General features: G+C 42.0%; 1 protein-coding gene across 1 annotated transcript; it reads right to left on the reverse strand.

The window, feature by feature from the left end:
- Nucleotides 1-8,478: 8,478 nt before the first annotated feature.
- On the reverse strand, nucleotides 8,479-13,076 carry LOC133899630 (magnesium-protoporphyrin IX monomethyl ester [oxidative] cyclase, chloroplastic). The gene is made up of 5 exons (XM_062340657.1): nucleotides 12,511-13,076; nucleotides 12,356-12,420; nucleotides 9,661-9,988; nucleotides 9,478-9,576; nucleotides 8,479-9,232 (listed from the first exon to the last, which is right to left on the reverse strand). The coding sequence occupies exons 1-5, from the start codon at nucleotides 12,994-12,996 to the stop codon at nucleotides 8,969-8,971; spliced, it is 1,242 nt and encodes a 413-aa protein (XP_062196641.1). The 5' UTR covers nucleotides 12,997-13,076; the 3' UTR covers nucleotides 8,479-8,968.
- Between the last annotated feature and the right edge of the window lie 6,192 nt (nucleotides 13,077-19,268).

Genomic DNA, 19,268 nt, shown 5'->3' on the forward strand with positions numbered 1-19,268 from the left:
TGAGCCATATGACCCTTCAGAATCTATTCAATGACTTTTCATCCGTAGGCAGCCCGTTAGCATCGATTCTTGGGACGGTAACCTTGCCTGTCATCCGCTGTATTTGTGTCCTTACCTTTTAGGCTTGTGCACCACTACCAGCTATCTGATTTGGAGATTGTGCTTCCTCCATCTAGAGAGAAAACAAGGGGTTGATATGAATAAAAATATTCTTCCATTCAAGAAGTATAAAATGTATTGCCTCATCTTAATACCTATTTGACGGGATCATAGTCGGAGCTACCTGCCCGACGTCGGCTCAGAGGCTCACACAAAATAGGACTCGGGCTGTGCCATGAGTGCTGGCTTTTACTGTTGCCGGAGGAGGGGGACGGGTGTGAGCTTAGGCTCCTATTCGTCCTATCTTTGTGCCGGGTGATCTCTATTGTGAGCATCCTCTATGCTTATGGTTTCATAGGGGTGGCAGCCATCATCTATCACATGATTTCTTACAGTAAAGAAAATAAACCAAGGTTAAGAACATGGCACATTCAAAAGATTTTCTTCTGATCAAGTGTAATATAATCGTGATCATTAAATCTACTATTCGAACTATCATGCTGACTAACATAGCATGTAATATTGTAATGTATGAAAATAATAATACATCCAACAGAAAAAAGAAAAATTATAAATAAGAAGAGTACATATCCATGAAAGTCTAGTAGAAAAAGCGGCCATCTAATAGCAGCTATATAATTTAACATAAAGTAGAAGGCATGTTTGCAAAGAATCCAATTTAATTTAGAAGCAAGAAAAATGTAGAAGATTATCTATAGAAGAAAGAAATTGTAGTAAATAATGTGATAATATGAGCATGTATTTCATTCCACATATACATATACATATACATATACAAAAACATAACTGAAAGTACTCATTACACATGACCTTTGAAAAGGATGACAGTAAAGCATAAAGATCAATTTTTAAAATCATGTATACACCAAGTACTAGATAGCAAGTACATTTCTTTTGTATAAGTGCTCTCAGAAAAGATATAACAATTGGCCTCGGGACAAACAAGATCCTACTATCTAATTGTTCTAATGAATCCATCATTGACTGGATAGTTTACTAAGTTCTCAAATACTTATTAGAACCCGAACATATTTCTCAAAACTGAAATATCACCATAAATAGTGCTGCTATACTAATCTAGAGAGCAAAGATCTTGAACAGATGAAATAAGTTGCAGCTGAGACAGATAAATATTGAACAACATAGCACAAAACAATTACTAATAGTAGCTAAAAAGCTCACTCGGCTGAATTGTCCAGAATCAAAGATGGTAAACTCGCTCTTAGCTAACAACAACACTAGAACCAAGGATAAAAAAACATATAGCCCACTGGAGAACCAACACAACAAATGTTCTTCGATGAACTAGAACATATCAGAGAGTATCACCAACAATAGTCTCCAGGGGCTACCAAATATATCAAACAATTCGAGAATTCACTAGTCTAAAACTATTGTACTTAATAAGCATGCCCAATCTCAATGCATTTGTTCATCATCGAGCTTTTCATATGTAACCAAACTGTCCAGATAAACAGAGGGAGGAAGGGAGAGTAGTGAACCTTGAATACTCACAATGCTATGCACTCAAATGAACAGGACTCCTCTGGGACGGTAGTGCGCAGAGGGAGGCAACAGTGTCGGGCTCCTGGTCCTCCTCCTCTTCGGTGGGGGCGACGGTAGCACGGGCAGCCTCCTCCTCTGGGATTGCGGCGGTGAGATGGAGGATGGCGTGCGGAGGAACGCGATGGTGTCAGGCACTTGGACCTCCTCCTCATCGGTGGAGGCGACGGCAGCACGGGCAGCCTCCTCCTCCTCCTCCTCTAGGACGGCAGCGGCGTGGGCTCCTGGTCCAATAAGATGGTGGCGACGGTGGCAGGCTCCTGGTTCCACGAGACTTCAGCGGGCTCCTAGTCTCAGAGGCGGCTTAGGGACAAGTTAGGGCTAGGACTTAGGACTTAAGCAAAATGACACGGAGAAAGGTGAGACTTCGGTCAATATATAATATAAGGTCATAGGTGATGGGTGAATACTATCACTCATCACCTATTATAACCACATGTCATTTATAACAAGTCATAGGTGGCAGGTGAATAGTATCACCCATCATCTATGACCGATCAGTGGCCAGTGAAGAAAATCATAGGTGATGAGTGAATAGCATCACCCATCACCTTTGACCAATCAATGACTGACAAAGAAAATCATAAGTGATGGGTGAATAGCATCACCTGTCACCTATCAGTTGTAATAAGTGCCGGGTTAACATGATCACCTGTCACTTATCACTTTGACAGATTTGATATTAATATTCCAAATTTAATATATACAAATTCAAATTTGACATTAAAATTACAAATTAGATATTGCTATTACAAATTCGAATAACTTGAAACCTAAAATTCAAATTTGACATTAATGTTACAAATTTAATATATACAAATTTAAATTTGACATTAATATTATGAATTTGACACTCAAATTCAAATATGTTGTTTTCGTGCTTTCTTAACATGGATCCCTTCGTTATGGTCGGAGAGTAGGTATGGAGTTTTCTCGGTTGGCGAAAGGCGTGGCACGATTGCAGTAGCAAAAGGGAAGATTTCATTGAATTGATTGAACTCCTCCTCGTCAACGACATTTGCAACTCGATGTGTCTTTTCCCAGCGAGAACCATATGGCATTTCTTCTTTGTTGTGTCAATCAGGGCAGAGGGGCACATACTACGGTCAAATAGAAGAGATCTAGAAGCTAAACTACTTGGGATTCAAGGTAGCCCTGTTTCAGCGCTGTTGGGTACTTGGGGCAAATGACGTCACTAATGACAAGTATGGATTCACTAGCGTTGATCTCAAATATGTCGGATACAAGTATGAATCCTTCGTACTCGCTAAAGATGTTCGACAAGTTGACGATTACAATATAGTATATGAGATATGGAGAGTGAGATTTAGTTAGTCTATTAGAGTGTATAAAAATACAGTACACATGCAGATTTGTCTCAAAAAATATTCTTATAATAGTATACTTTTATTATATTTATTAATATATTATAATAAAAAGTAGTAGTCAAATTTGTATTTTAAAAACTATGTTGATATATATTTCAGACTAGAGGGTCGATTAACTATGCTCAATTCGGTCGATATGCATGCTTAGAAGGTTGTCAGTATTGTAATAATGCTATCATGAACCTTTCCATATGTTTCCTTGCAACCTAAGCTTCGATCTGCTCTAGATTCTCTTCAAGTAGTATCTGCTTGTGATCATCGACGTATAAGCACACTTCGCTCATTTATTGTAACACGAGAAAATGAGCTTTGTCGTATACCTTCGGATCAGGAGTTATTGTCATCTTCCCCAGAACCCCTACACCTTCGAGTCTCCCCTCATGGCGAGACTTAGGCACACTAATCATGAACCTTTCCCGAACACTTGCTTTTCCACCAGACGAGAGACAACCAACATGTTTCTATTTTGGCTTTTGTACGTAAGGAATCAAGCATTTCCTGATAGACAATCTAGTACTCCTACAAGTGCTCTGTTAAAAAAACTAGCATAAGACCCTATATACACAATTATAATATATCAAGGGTATGATATAAATGGATACATATTTTACATGCCATCGAAAATGTAGGATGGGAGCTGAGAGGTTTTGGGTCGTCAAGGATTTTGCTCAATTGCATTGAAGAAAAAGCACAGGTTTATGATAGCCTCGCGAACCTTAATTGGGAGGATGTTCCTAATAGCTACTGCAAGCAGTGACGTTATCAGCACATAACAATAATAGGACTTCATCATGGCGAAATTCATTTTCAGCTATTTCACCAAAACTATTCTTGCGATGTTGGACGAGTAACCAAAAGAAACTTTCACACTATGCAAGAACTCGCAGAATGTTTTTTCCTCCTTCTTGGAGAGAGTGATAGCTACTGGTGGTAGGTGTTTTCCTTTGTTCGTATCATGTGCATGGAGCTTCAGTCTTAAGCCCATTTTTTAAGGTCCACTCGTGCATTCTCATGATCCTTTCCTTTTCTCTTCATTTGGAGCAATGTACCGATCAGACTCTCACATATATTCTTCTTTATATGCATGTTGTCGATGGAGTAGCGAATATCTTTTTTTTTTCAATACTCTATCTCCAATAGTATTGATTTCTTGTTCCACATTCCTTTTTGTTCTTCATCTTTGGAGGATCTTTTTTGCTTGACAAGGACAACATTGATATTCTTAACATGATTATGGACATATTCTATGCTGAAATGCCTTGGAGGTAATGCTTTCTCCCTTATGCCATCGAAATGCTTGTCCATATTTTCTGGAAAGGAAACGTCGATACCGTATGTATACTATTTTCTTTGAGTTGTTCAACTTCAAACTGCATGTGTCATCTAAGCAATGGTGGCAAGCTTCACATTTTCTTTTGCTCTGACCTGACAAGTTACAAAGTGTTGGCAGATCATTGATGGTGACGAACAACATAACGTGCAAGGTAAAGTACTTTTGCTTGTACTGATCTCAAACCTCAATGCCTTCCGACTAGAGTTTTTTAAGATTATCGACTAAGGGCATGAGGTACTTATCGATATCGTTACCAGGTTGTTTTGATTCTTATATTAAGATCAATAATATAATGTATTTTCGCTTGTTACAAAGCCAAGGTGGAAGGTTGTATATCGACAAAACAACAGGTCAGATGCTACGTGAGGTACTCATGTTACTGAATGAATTAATGCCATATGTGCTCATAGTAAACCTAATATTTCTTAATTCTTTTAATGAACCAACCAAATGTGAAATCAATGGTTTGTCCTTTAGCAGAATCCGTCGGGTGCCCTATCATTACGTCGTTCTTACGAGCATCCTTATGCCAACACACCAATTGTGCCTCCTTTCTGTTAGCAAACAAACGCTTCAGATGGGAAATTACAAGAAAACATCACACCATCTTCCTAGGAGGCCCTTTACTTTTCTTGCCTCCATCCCCATCACCATAATTATTTCTACGCTTATATCGATGGGTTCCACAAATGGGGTATTGATTCACCTCTGCATACTCTCTATGAAACTAGATACAATCCTGCTTACATGTATGTATTTTTTATATTTCCAGTCCTAAAGGATAAATTATCTTCTTCGTGCTGTATACGCCCTTGGGCACCAAGTTTCCCTCCGGTAGCATGTCCCTTAGCAGATCCAGCAATACTTCGAAACTCTGGTCAGTTCAACCATGTGTTGCCTTCAGATGTAGAAGCTTTAGGTCCCAAAATAGCCTTGTGTACTTCTCCTTACAGTTAGGATAAAGGGGCGTCTTGGAATCTCGCATAAATTCCTGGAATTTAGCAAACTCACCACTATTATATGTGTCGTGCGACTTGATATCCTGCACCATCTGGTCCACATTCTCCACAAAAATCCTCGAGATCATTATCATTAAAACATAATATGTACTCGTCCCTAAGATCATGATTCATATCACCGAGTGTAAGTTCTTAATCCACACTGTTGACATAGAGGCCCTGATCCATCTCTTCTTTGTTAAGGCCTTCCTCGTCATGTTTGTTCCAACATCTATAATTCTCTTTAAATCCATACATGACCAAGTGTGCATGGACATTGTCTGGTTTCGGAAACTTCTTATCATTCCTGCAATCGTGACACGGATAATACATTGCCATTTTACCATGATCTTTCATATCCATCAAAGCAGCACTCATGAAATACTTCACCCTGCTCAGGTACTCTGAACATGTTCGGGTCTTAAGGTACATCCAACTTCTGTCCGCCATGTACAATGTAAAAATATTCATTCTTCATTAACATTTACCTTATTTGTGTGATTAAGCATGCGATTAAAAATTCCATACAATTACACTAGATCTGTAATATCTCACGGTAGATCAAGCAAACCTAGTATCAAATCTAATATAAATACAACTCACTTGAACTAAGACTTTGGATAAAGATGCAAAATGGCCGATTACAACTCAAAGCGCAAAAAAAATCTACCAAATAGGGGCTAGAGGAGGAGAAAATAGGGAGATGCAAACCTTCAAAGACCCAGCAACAATTTAAACTTTAAATTAACAAGATATTAAAGAGTCTGGAACCAAAGAAAATCGCTAGATCTACTATGCATGTAGTACTATTGAGTTCTACAACTGTTGAGTACGCATAGTAGCTAGCAAGATCTTATAACAAAATTAAGTCATTAGTGATAGGTCATAAGATTACCCGTCACTTATAACTAGTCCAGAGATACCTGTCACCTATGCCAAGTCATAAGTGACGGGTCATAACACAACCCATCATTTATGACTGCTGCAGGGATACTCGTCACTTATGACCATATCATAAGTGCTGGATCATAATATAACCCGTCACTTATAACTGGTATAAGGAGACATGTCACTTATGATCAGATCATAAATAACAGGTATAGTTATGATCCGTCACTAATGTGATAAGTGACGAGTTACATTATTATCCGACATTGATAATCTGTTATTAGTGATGGGTTAATGTTCGATCCCGACACGAGACTACATAAGTGATGGGTCAAGGTTCGATCTTGATACAAGGCTATATAAGTAACGGGTCAATATCTGATCCCAACATGAGACTATATAAGTACTGGGTCGTAGAAGGACTCATCACTAAATCATATTTTCTTTATCTGTTTTTCACATGGTGTACTAACCATCTAAGCCTCCAACTTGGTTCTCAACTTAGCCTACTTAAGGGCATCTGGCCATAACTCTACGAGTGTACTGTGTGTTGAACCTAGCCGAGAAACGTTTGGCAGGGAACCAAACGTTCCCTTACCTACGGGACTTGTGATGAACTATGGCATTGTTTGGCCTCCAACCAAATAGCCGGTATAGTTTCAAACATTATATTCTATCACCACGCTAATCATGCAGAAATGCACTTTTGCCCAACTTTACATGTCACATGTACTAGTTAGGTCATGCCATTATATCAAAGAGGGCGTCTAAACATCACGTGTCTTTTCTTTTTGGGTTTTGGATAAGTCAAACTACCACAGATCACATCAATATTCATACCCAACAATTAAGCAAAAATATTCCTAAGAACGTGGAGAAAAGTATCTGGAAAACCGTATAGCTATCTCTTGATTTTTGTTAGATAAGTGAAACTATGAATATTCGTAATGATGGAATAAAAGCAAATAAACTCAAGGCGAAAAAAAATCATACCTTGGTGGTGGGGGTATGCCCACACTAGTAGAAATTACACGATGTTGCCCGGTTGTTACAGTCCAACGATGATGTTATGGCTTAATTGGCCGAGCACTAGGGTTTAGCTCTAAGAATTGGGTATCACTAGTTTTAAGACACATGGAGCTAAAACTAAAGGAACATCGAAGGTGTTTGGATGAACCATATTTTTTTTATTTTAGACAAAAATAAAGGTTTTAACCTTTTTTTAGCCTACAATCTCCAGAGGTGGAGCTGAGATTTGTAGCCCTGCTAAATAGAGCATTAGGTCAACTCCAATAGCTACCTTAAAATTTTATACTCTATAACAGTATTACAATATCCACTATCACTATTACAGCACTATTTTTTCTAACCATCTCCAACAGGTAATCTATAAATTTACCCTATCTTCTCTCATATATATTTTTTCCTTTAATCGTTCATTCGCGTCCCTGCTCCTCCCTCATCCCTTCCCCAAGGACGACGGGCGTCTTGGAGTGCACCTCGCAGACCTTGTGCCTTCGGTGGTAGTCGCGGCACTTGCTTAGGTCGGCCTTGCAACCGTCCACCGTGCACTACGGACACTGCACCACTCTCGCGCAGCCAGGTCCCGAGCGCCGCTAGGTCCCGAGCGCCGCCGCCAGGTCCTGCGCGCCGCCAGGTCCCGAGATTCATCGGGCACTCCGACGGCACCGCCGCCGCAACCGACACTGGGCCTCATCGTCGTGGGCGACCCGCTAGGGACGGCCGCCTGTGTCGCCCTCAAGGGCCCCGGCGTGTGGCTCGTCGACCCCGTCCTTGCAGGTGTCCTGACGGCGCTGGCCCATCAGCTCGCAGGCGACGCACCCGAGCCTCCTGCTCTCCGCCCTGGTGTGGCCAGTACAGTGTTGCGGCTCCGGTCTTTCGTCCGCAAAAAAAAGCCGCCCATCTCTCCTCCTTTGCCGCCACTGCATTGCTGTAGCACTTGATTCCGGCTCTGTTGGAGATGGATGCTGCTGCTACAGTAGACCAAAAATACTGTAGCGCTGGAATTCGCCTTTGGAGTTGGCCCTACTGTGGGTTCCGCATTCAGGTGTTACTGTGGGTTCCACAACCTCGGGCAAGCATGCTGCTGAACTATATTGACAATATTCTACCGCGGGGTTATTTCAGATACATTTAGACAATTGCCATGTATAATGTATGAGGTTGCTAAAGAGAAATGTGTAAATTCACATAGTATAGCCTCATAGCCAAATGCGTTACATGGTTTTAGTGTTACACAATCACCCATTTGTGCTGGGTATGTTCATCATGCTTTGTTCTAGGTTCACATGCACATTGACAAAAGATGCCCAAGTAACTTCACCGAGACCATATGTGATACAGTGGACTTAATTAGCTAAATATCTGTATGCTATTGGCTTCAGTATCAGTACAACAGCTTCAGACGCTCCATTCTGTTGGAAAACCGGAACGCTCACTTCTGATGCAGCTCACTGTCACTTCCATGGAGATGTCACACAACAAAGATTTGCCAAGCCTTACGCCACCGAAGTCTCAATATTTTAATTTACAGACGAACACAAGAAGATGCAGATCCTTTTAACCATCCAGCATGTCACCATTCAAAACCCCTTAGGGAGGAAGCACCAACTTGTCTTTCAGGGAAAAAAAGATCGGAGATAAATCTTTCTACAGAATCAGTAAACAAGCTGTGGCTCAAATTCAGCAAAATCGACTGAGCCAGACTCGATGGGGGGCATGAGGTACGCGGCAATGATCTCGGACACCAGTGCAGCAACAAGAGGAATCCTCTTCAGGTTCTTCACCAGGGGGATGTCGTCAGATTCTCCGACAGCGATAATCTTCTGGTTGATCTCTACCATCCTGTCAAGCTTCCTCTTGAATTCAGGGTTCTCGACGTCCAGAACAGCAGGGAAGATCCTTGCTGTTGTGCGGTTGGTCTGCAGAGATATTACCACATATTATATCATCAGTAGTGGACTTAGTTTTACATCAATGTTTCTTGAAGGAGCTCATATATTCTCATAAACATATCAGTAGTCTAACAGGTTAATATGGTTTGTAATTATTTGGCAAGGACATTATTCCGATGTTCAGCAGTTGTTCAGAACCGTCTGAAATACAGTAAAGAAGCACCTAAGGTGCAGAATTCATAGCCATGCTAATAAAAGGCGGATCTTTTTACCTCAATGATCACATGCATGTCGAATTCCTTGGTGTCCAGACCAATTCCCTCATAGAAAGAAGTACGCTGGCAGTCATTTAGGTACATGGTCACATACACCTGCAAAAGGACATAACTGTCACAAGAGGGGCATAACAACCTTCAAAGTTATCCATTTATAACAAATGAATATCTTGAAATTACCGAGAGGCAGAAGAACCGTGACCAGAGCTTGGCCTTCCAGTCGTTGAGGAACTGCGGCTGCGCCTTGAGTAGCGCGGAGAAGAAGTCACCATGCCGGTTCTCGTCCTGGCACCAGTTCTCAAAGAACTTGAAGATGGGGTACACCTGGTACTGTGGGTTCGCCTTGAGGTGCCTGAAGATGGTGATGTACCTCCAGTACCCAATCTTCTCGGATAGGTAGGTGGCGTAGAAGATGAACTTGGGCTTGAAGAAGGTGTACTTCCTAGCCTTGGTCAAGAACCCCAGGTCCAGCGCCAAGTTGAAGTCAGACAACCCCTTGTTCAAGAATCTAGACAACCCAAATCACAAGAAATATTCAGCTGATTTTTTCGCATGCCTGAAAACTTTGCTTTAACTTTTACGTATGCTTGAATCTCTACTACTTAAAAAGTCTCTAATGAATCCCACGCCCACCTCCTAAATCCATCCACGCTCCCACCTCACATTTTCATCTGACAGCTCTGCCCCTTGTGGACCGAGTCGCCAGTTGTGGCTGTTCTATCTAAAAGCATGTGCCCTAGATTCCAAAGGGTTTGTTACTTCTACCCGCAATATAACAACCAGCGTTCTTGTGAAAGGTGAAGAATTTGTAAGTACAAATGTGACAGCTGGAGTCAACTATTAAGGGAGGATTTGTTCTGAGAAAGGTGAAGAATTTGTTAGTGTTAGTCCTATCGGATCTGAAGAAGATCCAGAAATAACATGGACAAATCTCATGGGCGAGAAAGAAAATACGTGTGTCAGTTCAAAGCAAAAAGTATATATCTCAAGTTCTCCCGTTTATTGTCTTTGTTTCCTTTCATGCAGGACACTAGACCTTTAGCACGTCATGTACATAAGTGTTTAGGTATCAAGGCCAGGATTCAAGTTGTGCAGCAGCTTCTGAAGTCAAACTACCACATATGCATCTGGCACGTTATTATTATTAATCAAATTCAATGGATTCTTATAGATAATGCAGCATGCAATCTTTCTGTTATCTTTGGGCTGTAATTTCTAAACTTTGCTTTGTCTTTTGCAAAAGGAACCCGCCTCTTCTAATGGTTTCTTGGAAATGTATTTCTACTCTGGTCTCAGGTTGTAACAAAATATTTCTTAATTTGATATGCGGATTTTTGGACAAGTCACTCACTTGATCTTCAGCTTGCCTCTTCTAATGGTTTCGCGGAAATATATTTCTACTCCGGTCTCAGGTTGTAACAATATGTTTCTTAATCTGATATGGGGATTTTTGGCAAGGTGAAGTTTGTTTCGATCTTCAGTTTGATCCTATGCTTTTGGTCCATTACATAGCAATTAGGGATGAGAATCATGTTTGTTATGTTGCAGTAGGACAAAAGTTTTGTCTGAGATCCTTTGTAGGTATATATGAGTTCATATTTTTTCATTTTAGGAAATCATCATCTGCGAGGCTACAAAGTAGGCATCTTGATCCACCTTTCCTTTGCATTATCTACTTGTAAGGCTATGAAGGATTTTAGGTATTGAAGGTAGTATTTGGGAATGGTAAAGTGTATATTGTGTATAACATCTCCTTAGTTATGGGATTTCAATAGAACTGATCATCGTTAATTGTTTGTTAATTACTGCATTAACGGAAGTGATACTATGATAGATGTTTTTTTTGGGATTACTATGATATTGTTCAAAGCGTATAGATCCAGCATTCACTCCTTGAATCCAAGTAATTTAAATGCTATATCATTTGTCACCGACTGTAGCCTCTGAACTTACTAACCAGATGGGCCAACAAGTTTTGATTGGATTAACCAGCCAATTTGTTGGTCTCGAAAATTGAATGCTATTTTGTATGTCTCTCACCCAGACAACTTATATTATCTTGTGAAATTTTTTGGCTTTCGTTGTAATGCACGGGCATTTAACTAGCACCACATCGCTCATGATCTAAAACACATGCTTTGTCCCCCCTGGCACAAACGTGCTTTTATGAACACCCCTACTTGAAGTGCCCTTTCCTACAAAATATCCCTCACATTGTCACCCTTCGTCCTTCCTTTCCTCAAGCGGACCTATTGAGGCGTCGACCTATCTTAGATCGAGAGAGGTTCTGCATAGGCTAGGGTTTTGAGGGCACCACCACTCCCCCACCATGCATCGCCGCTTGGCCTTGTGGCCATCCTCCACTAACGCTCGTCAACCAACCTCGCGCCCCTCCTCCTCTTGCCTTGCAATCCTCAACTGCGGAGGTACAAGCTTATGGAGGAGCATTCGTAGTATGATCAATGTGAGTTGTTATAGTTTTATCGCCGGGCTAATTAAGTTGACAACAACACATGCTATATCATGAAAAATATTTAGTTCTTGTTGCATCGCACGGGCATGTAACTAGTTCCTAATTCCTTGTGAAGCTTTTACAGACAATCACCGGAAGCAGCCCCCTACACGCATGTGCCTAAATGCCTAGTAACTACTGATATAACCTGACCGAGTTGCAAATTACTTCATTGAAATTGTACTTTTGTTTGTGATGCAAGGTAAGGCTCCTGGCAATTATGTCTCGCAAGCTTAAATCTTAACATTTCTTACCAAATTGAGCCAGAGGCACCAACCGTCTCGCCTAAAAGCTTAAACTTTTATGAGAAAAGCAGACATTTCTGTTTTTTTTTTAACATACATGACTGGATAAGGTACATACCCAGCATGGCGCGCCTCGTCCCTGGACATGAGCGAGAAGATCTCAGCCACCACCGGGTTGGTTTTCTGCAAAGCAACGGGATGTCAGCAAACGCCCACCAGATGCTCGCGGAAATGCCCACCCCAGAAGGCGTAAGGAAGCACGAGGAAACGGACCTTGAGCCTGCGGCCGAGCTCTTTGTAGAGGAGGAACCCGGAGAACTCGGCGGTGCAGGAGCGCTCGAGGAACTCGACGAAGATCTGGCGGAGCGGTCCCTCCATCTTGTCGGCGGCGGCCTTGAACTCGGGGTTGCGCACGAAGTGGGTCTGGTTGTAGTCCGTCTTGAACTCCTGCAGCAGCGCGTCGAACTCCGCCTCGTTGAGCTGCTTGTTGATCTCCGCGTTGAAGAGGCGCTCCATCTCGTCGAAGTCGGTGGTGTAGAACCGGGGGGTCAGCAGCGTCTCCTGGATCTCCGTCTTGCCGCGCTTCTTGGGGCCGGAGGACTTGGGCGGCGCGGCCGCGGCGGAGGCGGACGCCGACACGCGGAAGCGGACCGCCGAGCGCCGGGCGAGTGGGAGGCCGGAGGGCTTGGCCGCGAGGCCGCGGTGGTGGTGCATTGCGGCGGGGTTGAGGAGGGAGAGCTCCATGGCGGAGGAGGCCATTGGTGGTGACGGAGCGGTGAGCAGCGGGAGCGAGCTGAGCTTGGGAGCTGCCGCTGCCGCTTGCTTACATGGGATAGGAGATTGCGAGAGGCGGGGGTGATAAGGTGGCGATGAGGTGTAATCCACGCCTTCTAATGGGTGCGCGCCATCTGTAAGGGACGAGCCCCAATCTGACCGCACGTTTCGCGCCATCTCCTCTCTGTTTTCTTTTCCTATTTTTATTTTCATAATCGCCATTGTTCATTTCGAAATCTTTTCAGCCTAGCAAAACAGTGTGGAACTAGAATTGTTACGCAAGCTTTTTCATAAGGTGAGGCTCCGTTTGTGAAGCCGGAAATAATCACGCTATAAATTAATTGACACCAAAGGGTTATATATATATAGGTTCAACTCTTCCAAGCTCTTGAGGCCTTTCATTCTAAAGGTCTGAAATTGTATATTATTGAGCCATCAGAAGATAAGTTAATCACTGTCCCCGCTAGGAGTACCGGTGGACAGCGATCTAGCAGGCGTGCTGCAGTTCAAGGTGACGAGGATGCGTTGTCTAAAGCAAAGCGCCTTGCAGCTCGGAGGAATCTTGATGAAGGTACGTATAGTTTTTCAGTTAAGTCTTTTAATTGTTTACCTTCAGAGCTCATTACCTTCAATATTAAGAATTTAGGGGTTTCACTGGGAAATGATGAAAGAACCACTTCTCAATCTGTTATCTCTTTAAAAAATATTGAGGTGGACAGATTAACTGTCTATGCAAAAAATCGTAATTCTAGAGAGGAGAAAAAACTTGGTAGTAGACCGGTAGTTTCTTACTCTTCAAAGGATGACGATGATTCGAGAGGTATTGATGCGACCCTCAGTCACTTATGTCGTGATTTAACTGAGGTCTTCGATGATGAGGGTTTAGATCACATATATCATGATCTAAACGCGGTTCCAAGAAAGAAAAAAAACAATGCAGGGAAATCTAAGGGCAAGATTGACCGCCCAAGAAGAAAGCCAAATACCCCATCTAAATTGTTTCTTAAATGAAAGGGATTTTCTGGAATAGCAGAGGTCTGGGAGACTTGGCTAAACATAATTTCATCTCCAACACGGCAAAAGAACAACAATTAGATTTTATTGCAATCATGGAATCGGGCAGAAGTACTTTTCCTTCTTCAACTCTTAGACACCTATGTGGTGGTCTTGAGTACTTATGGCATAGCATGGCACCAAGAGGTCGTTCAGGTGGCATGATTATTGGGGTAAATGCGGCGGTGTTCCATATTGGCTCTATTGTTGAAGGGGATTTTTATACAAAATTCTTATTAAAGAACAAGGAGGATGATTTTACTTGGGCATTATATGCGGTGTATGGACCGGCCCAAGACGAATCAAAGTCTGAATTTCTGACGGAGCTAGCTCATGTGTGTAGCATTGAAACCAACCCAATATTGATCGGGGGGGATTTCAACATTATGAGACGCCCGGCGGACAAGAATAATGACAACTTTGACCCACGGTGGCCTCATTTGTTCAATGCGGTCATAGATGCATTGGACCTTCGAGAGATTGAGCTTCAAGGTCGCCAGTATACATGGGCAAACGACCGAGACCCGCCGACTTTTGAGAAACTTGATAGAGTCCTTATGAGCACTGAATGGGAAGCTAAATACCCGAGTGTCACGGTGCAGGCCCTAAATAGGGGAAGATCATATCATACCCCTTTGCTGCTTAATACGGGAGCGGTATTTCATTATGGCAAACAACCTTTGTTTAAATTTGAGCTTGGCTGGCTGATTCGGGATGGGTTCCATGAGATGGTCACTGACATATGGCTAAATGAGCAGCGGGGTTCCAATGCTATTGAAAGATGGCAATATAAAATCAAAACCTTGAGACAATATCTGAGGGGCTGGGCCAAAAACACATCTGGTGCCATTAAACAAGAGAAGAAACACTTGAATATGAAGGTGGATGAGTTGGATAAAAAAGCCGAGACGACCCCTTTAACGTCTCATGAAGTGGCCATGAAGCATTTCCTAAATGAGAGGATTGCGCATTTGTTACGAGAAGAAGAGCTCAAATGGTATCAACGTGCTAAAGTCAAAGATCTTCTTGAGGGAGATAGTAATACAAAATACTTCCAGCTGGTGGCTAGTGGAAAACACCGTAAACAAAGAATTTACAAATTAGAGCAAGAGGAAGGCACCGTGATTGGGGAGGCTAACCTTAAGCGGTATATCACAAAATATTACAAAGGTCTGTTTGGAAAGCCTGAAAATAATAATTTCTCAATGGATGAGAATATTCTGACTGATATTCTACAGGTCAGCGAATGTGAAAACGAGATTCTAACCGCACCTTTTGATGAAAAGGAGGTGTGGCATGCCATTTCTCGTATGGAGCATAATAAAGCTCCTGGTCCAGACGGTTTTCCAGCTGAATTTTACCAAGTTTTCTGGGAATTGATTAAAAGGGATCTCATGGATCTTTTCGTGGATTTCCACCAAGGTAGACTACCTATTTTTAGTCTCAACTTTGGTGTTATCACACTCATTCCTAAAAAGTGCGATGCACTCAAAATTCAGGAGTATCGTCCTATTTGCTTACTCAATGCCAGCTTCAAAATTTTTACCAAGGTGGCAACCAACAGAATAGGGGCTGTTGCTGAAAATGTGGTATCTCCAACCCAAACAGCTTTCATGCCTGGTCGAAATATAATGGATGGAGTTATTATTCTCCACGAGACCATACACGAGCTGCATAGGAAAAAACTAAATGGGGTAATCTTGAAAATTGATTTCGAGAAAGCCTATGACAAGGTCAAATGGTCCTTCCTGCAATAAGCCTTGAGAATGAAAGGATTCTCGCCACAATGGTGTCAGTGGATTCAAGGTTTTGTATCTGGGGGCCATGTTGGTATAAAAGTCAATGATGAGATAGGGCCTTATTTCCAGACACAAAAAGGTCTCAGACAAGGGGATCCCCTCTCGCCCATTTTGTTTAATATTGTGGCAGACATGCTTGCAATTTTGATTTCAAGGGCTAAGAAGGATGGACAGATCTCGGGAGTTGTTCCACATTTGGTAGAGGATGGCTTGTCTATTCTGCAATATGCAGATGATACTATAATCTTCCTAGACCATAATTTGGAGCAGGCAACGAATTTGAAACTGCTTCTTTGTGTGTATGAACAACTATCCGGACTCAAAATTAACTTCCACAAAAGTGAACTTTTCTGTTACGGTAATGCTAAGGAATATGAAGACCAATATGCACAATTATTTGGGTGTGATGCTGGTTCTTCGCCATTCAAATACCTAGGAATACCTATGATCCATCGAAAATTACGAAACAGTGATTGGAAAAGGGTGGAAGAGCGTTTTGAGAAAAGGCTGAGCAGCTGGAAAGGAAAGCTCATGTCTGCAGGGGGCAGATTGGTGCTCATCAACTCTGTATTAAGCAGCCTCCCAGTGTTCATGATGTCTTTCTTCGAAATTCCCCGAGGTGTTGTAAAGAGACTCGATTATATAAGGTCGAGGTTCTTCTGGCAAGGAGATAATCATAAAAAGAAATATAGACTTTCTAGATGGGATATTCTCTGTCAACCCCGTGATCAAGGAGGATTGGGCATTACCAATCTAAGATTAAAAAACATTTGCCTCCTTAGTAAATGGTTATTTAAATTACTAAATGAGGATAGGGTCTGGCAACGTCTACTAAGAAATAAGTACCTTGGTACAAAAGCACTCACCCAAGTCAAAGGAAAGCCAGGGGATTCACATTTTTGGTCTGGGTTAATGAAAATTAAGGAGGATTTTCTTAAATTGGGTTCTTTCCACATACACGATGGAACTCAAACTAGATTCTGGATAGACATGTGGTTAGGAACAAAGCCTCTTTGTGATCAATTCTCCTCTCTTTATAATATAGTAAGGAGAAAGCATGACACGGTTGTGGACGTAATGAGATCAACACCGCTAAATATCTCTTTTCGTAGACCTATTGTTGGTGACAAATTAATTGCCTGGCAGAGGTTAGTATCAAAGTTAATACATGTTAACTTAACAAATGAAGCAGATAAGTTTCGCTGGGGCCTACATGCCAATAGCCAATTTTCCGTTCAGTCCATGTATTGCAGATTGATCCATCGACCCTCCTACCCCGGGGCACGTATGCTTTGGAAGTTTAAACTCCCACTCAAAATAAAGGTTTTTTTTATGGTATTTATCAAAAGGTGTAATTTTGACCAAAGATAATCTGGCAAAAAGAAACTGGAATGGGAATCTCAAATGTAGCTTTTGCAATCTCAATGAGAGCATTGATCATCTTTTCTTTAAGTGTCCTTTGGCTAAGACAATCTGGCATATTATACAGATCGTCTTAGGGATTCCTATGCCTACGAACATAAATCATATTATAGGTGGTTGGATAAGTGATATGGGAGTTAAAAAAAAGAAGATAATTCTGGTTGGGGTAGCCGCTCTATTTTGGGCGATTTGGCTCTGCCGCAATGATTTGGTTTTTAAGAAAACAGAAACAATCTCTTTTTTGCAGGCACTATTCAGGGGCACCTATTGGCTTAGATTTTTGAGATTGCTACAAAAGGAGGAAACAAGGGAAGATATCAAACTGGTGTGCCAAAATTTGGAGGTGGTGGCTATGGAGCTTTTCGCCAAGAAGGGCTGGCGGTTTAATCATAGATTATGTGCCGGATAAAGTCATGTAATCTTTTTATAATCTATTCCTATTTATACTTCCCTATTAGCTTTATGTTGGGATGATGTAATAATTCAACCAGGGTTGTATGCATTCTTGGATGCAAAAGGTCGGAACTTTTCCTTTTTCTAAAAAAAAATATCTTAAGACCGGTTTATAAAAACAAATACCTAAAAGATTAGAAAGGGTGGAGTCCGAAAGGATACGCGTGATCCGTGGCATAACTACTGTATAATCTAACACTCCCATGCAGTCGCAATGGCGGAAGGAAGAATGTTGAAACTGGACCGAAACTCCATACAGACGTGGGAAGCCCTTTGGTGAAGATATCCACATATTATGATGTGGTAGGCACATGTAGGACACGGACTTCTCCAAGGGCCACACGCTCGCAGATGAAGTGTAAGTCAATCTCCACGTGCTTGGTTCGCTAGTGCTGAACCGAGTTGGTAGAGAGGTAGACAATGCTGACGTTGTCGCAGTAGACCAAGGTGCTCACCGAAGAGGAGGATGAAGTTCTATAAGTAGCTGACATAGCTAAGTGGCCTCAGTGACACTGTTAGCCACATCGTGGTACTGGACCTCCGCACTAGACCTAGAGACAGTGTGCTGGCGCTTCGATGACCAAGAGATGAGGTTGTCCCCGAGAAAACGCTACAGCTCGAAGTGGACTTATGCGTATCAGGACAACATATCCAATTAGCGTTAGTGTCGACAACCAGCTCCATAAGAGAAGTCCGATGAAGAAACAATTCATAGTCGAGTGTGCCTTGAAGGCACTGAAGAATGTGCTTGACCAAGGCAAGGTGTGGCTCCCGTGGGTCATATATGCAGAGGCACACCTACTGAACAACGTAAGCAATATCTGGACGAGTAAAAGTCAAATATTGCGGTGCACTAGCTAGACTGCGATAGTGCGTCGCATCATCAGCCTGAGAACCGTCACTGGAGAGCTTGAAGTGTGTGTCAACAAGAGTACTGCAAGGCTTGCAGGATGACATGCTGGTGTGGTTCAATATCTCCAAAATATACTAATGCTGGGAGAAGTGAAGAGCACCATGCTGACGGCTGACTAAAATTCTGAGTAAGTAATGAAGGGGACTCAAATCATTCATACAAAATTCTTGCTGGAGAGCGGAAATCATCCGACAAAGAAGGCGATCAGAAGAAGCTGTTAGCACAATGTTGTCCACATAAAGTAGCAAGTATACAATCTCCTCCCAATGCTAAAGATAGAAAGGATGTGTCTAATTTAGCCTCCACAAAACCTATAGAAAAGAGATGTGAGGCAAAACAATTGTACCATGCGCGGGGAGCCTGTTTGAGACCATAGAGAGATTTGTTGAGCCGACAAACATGATCAAGCCTAGTGGAATCAACAAATCCAGAGGGCTGCACGCAGTAGCCTGTCTCGGTGAGGGTGTCATGTAAGAAAGCATTCTTCATATCAAGCTGATGAATAGGTCAATCTCTGGATAGCACCAAAACGACTATGCGGATAATAGTAGGCTTCACAACTAGGCTGGAAGTTTCATCAATGCCAAACCACTGTGTAAACCCACAAATAATCCAAC

Source organism: Phragmites australis, chromosome 2 (assembly GCF_958298935.1).
Source record: "Phragmites australis chromosome 2, lpPhrAust1.1, whole genome shotgun sequence".
NCBI classification, from domain to species: Eukaryota; Viridiplantae; Streptophyta; class Magnoliopsida; order Poales; family Poaceae; genus Phragmites; species Phragmites australis.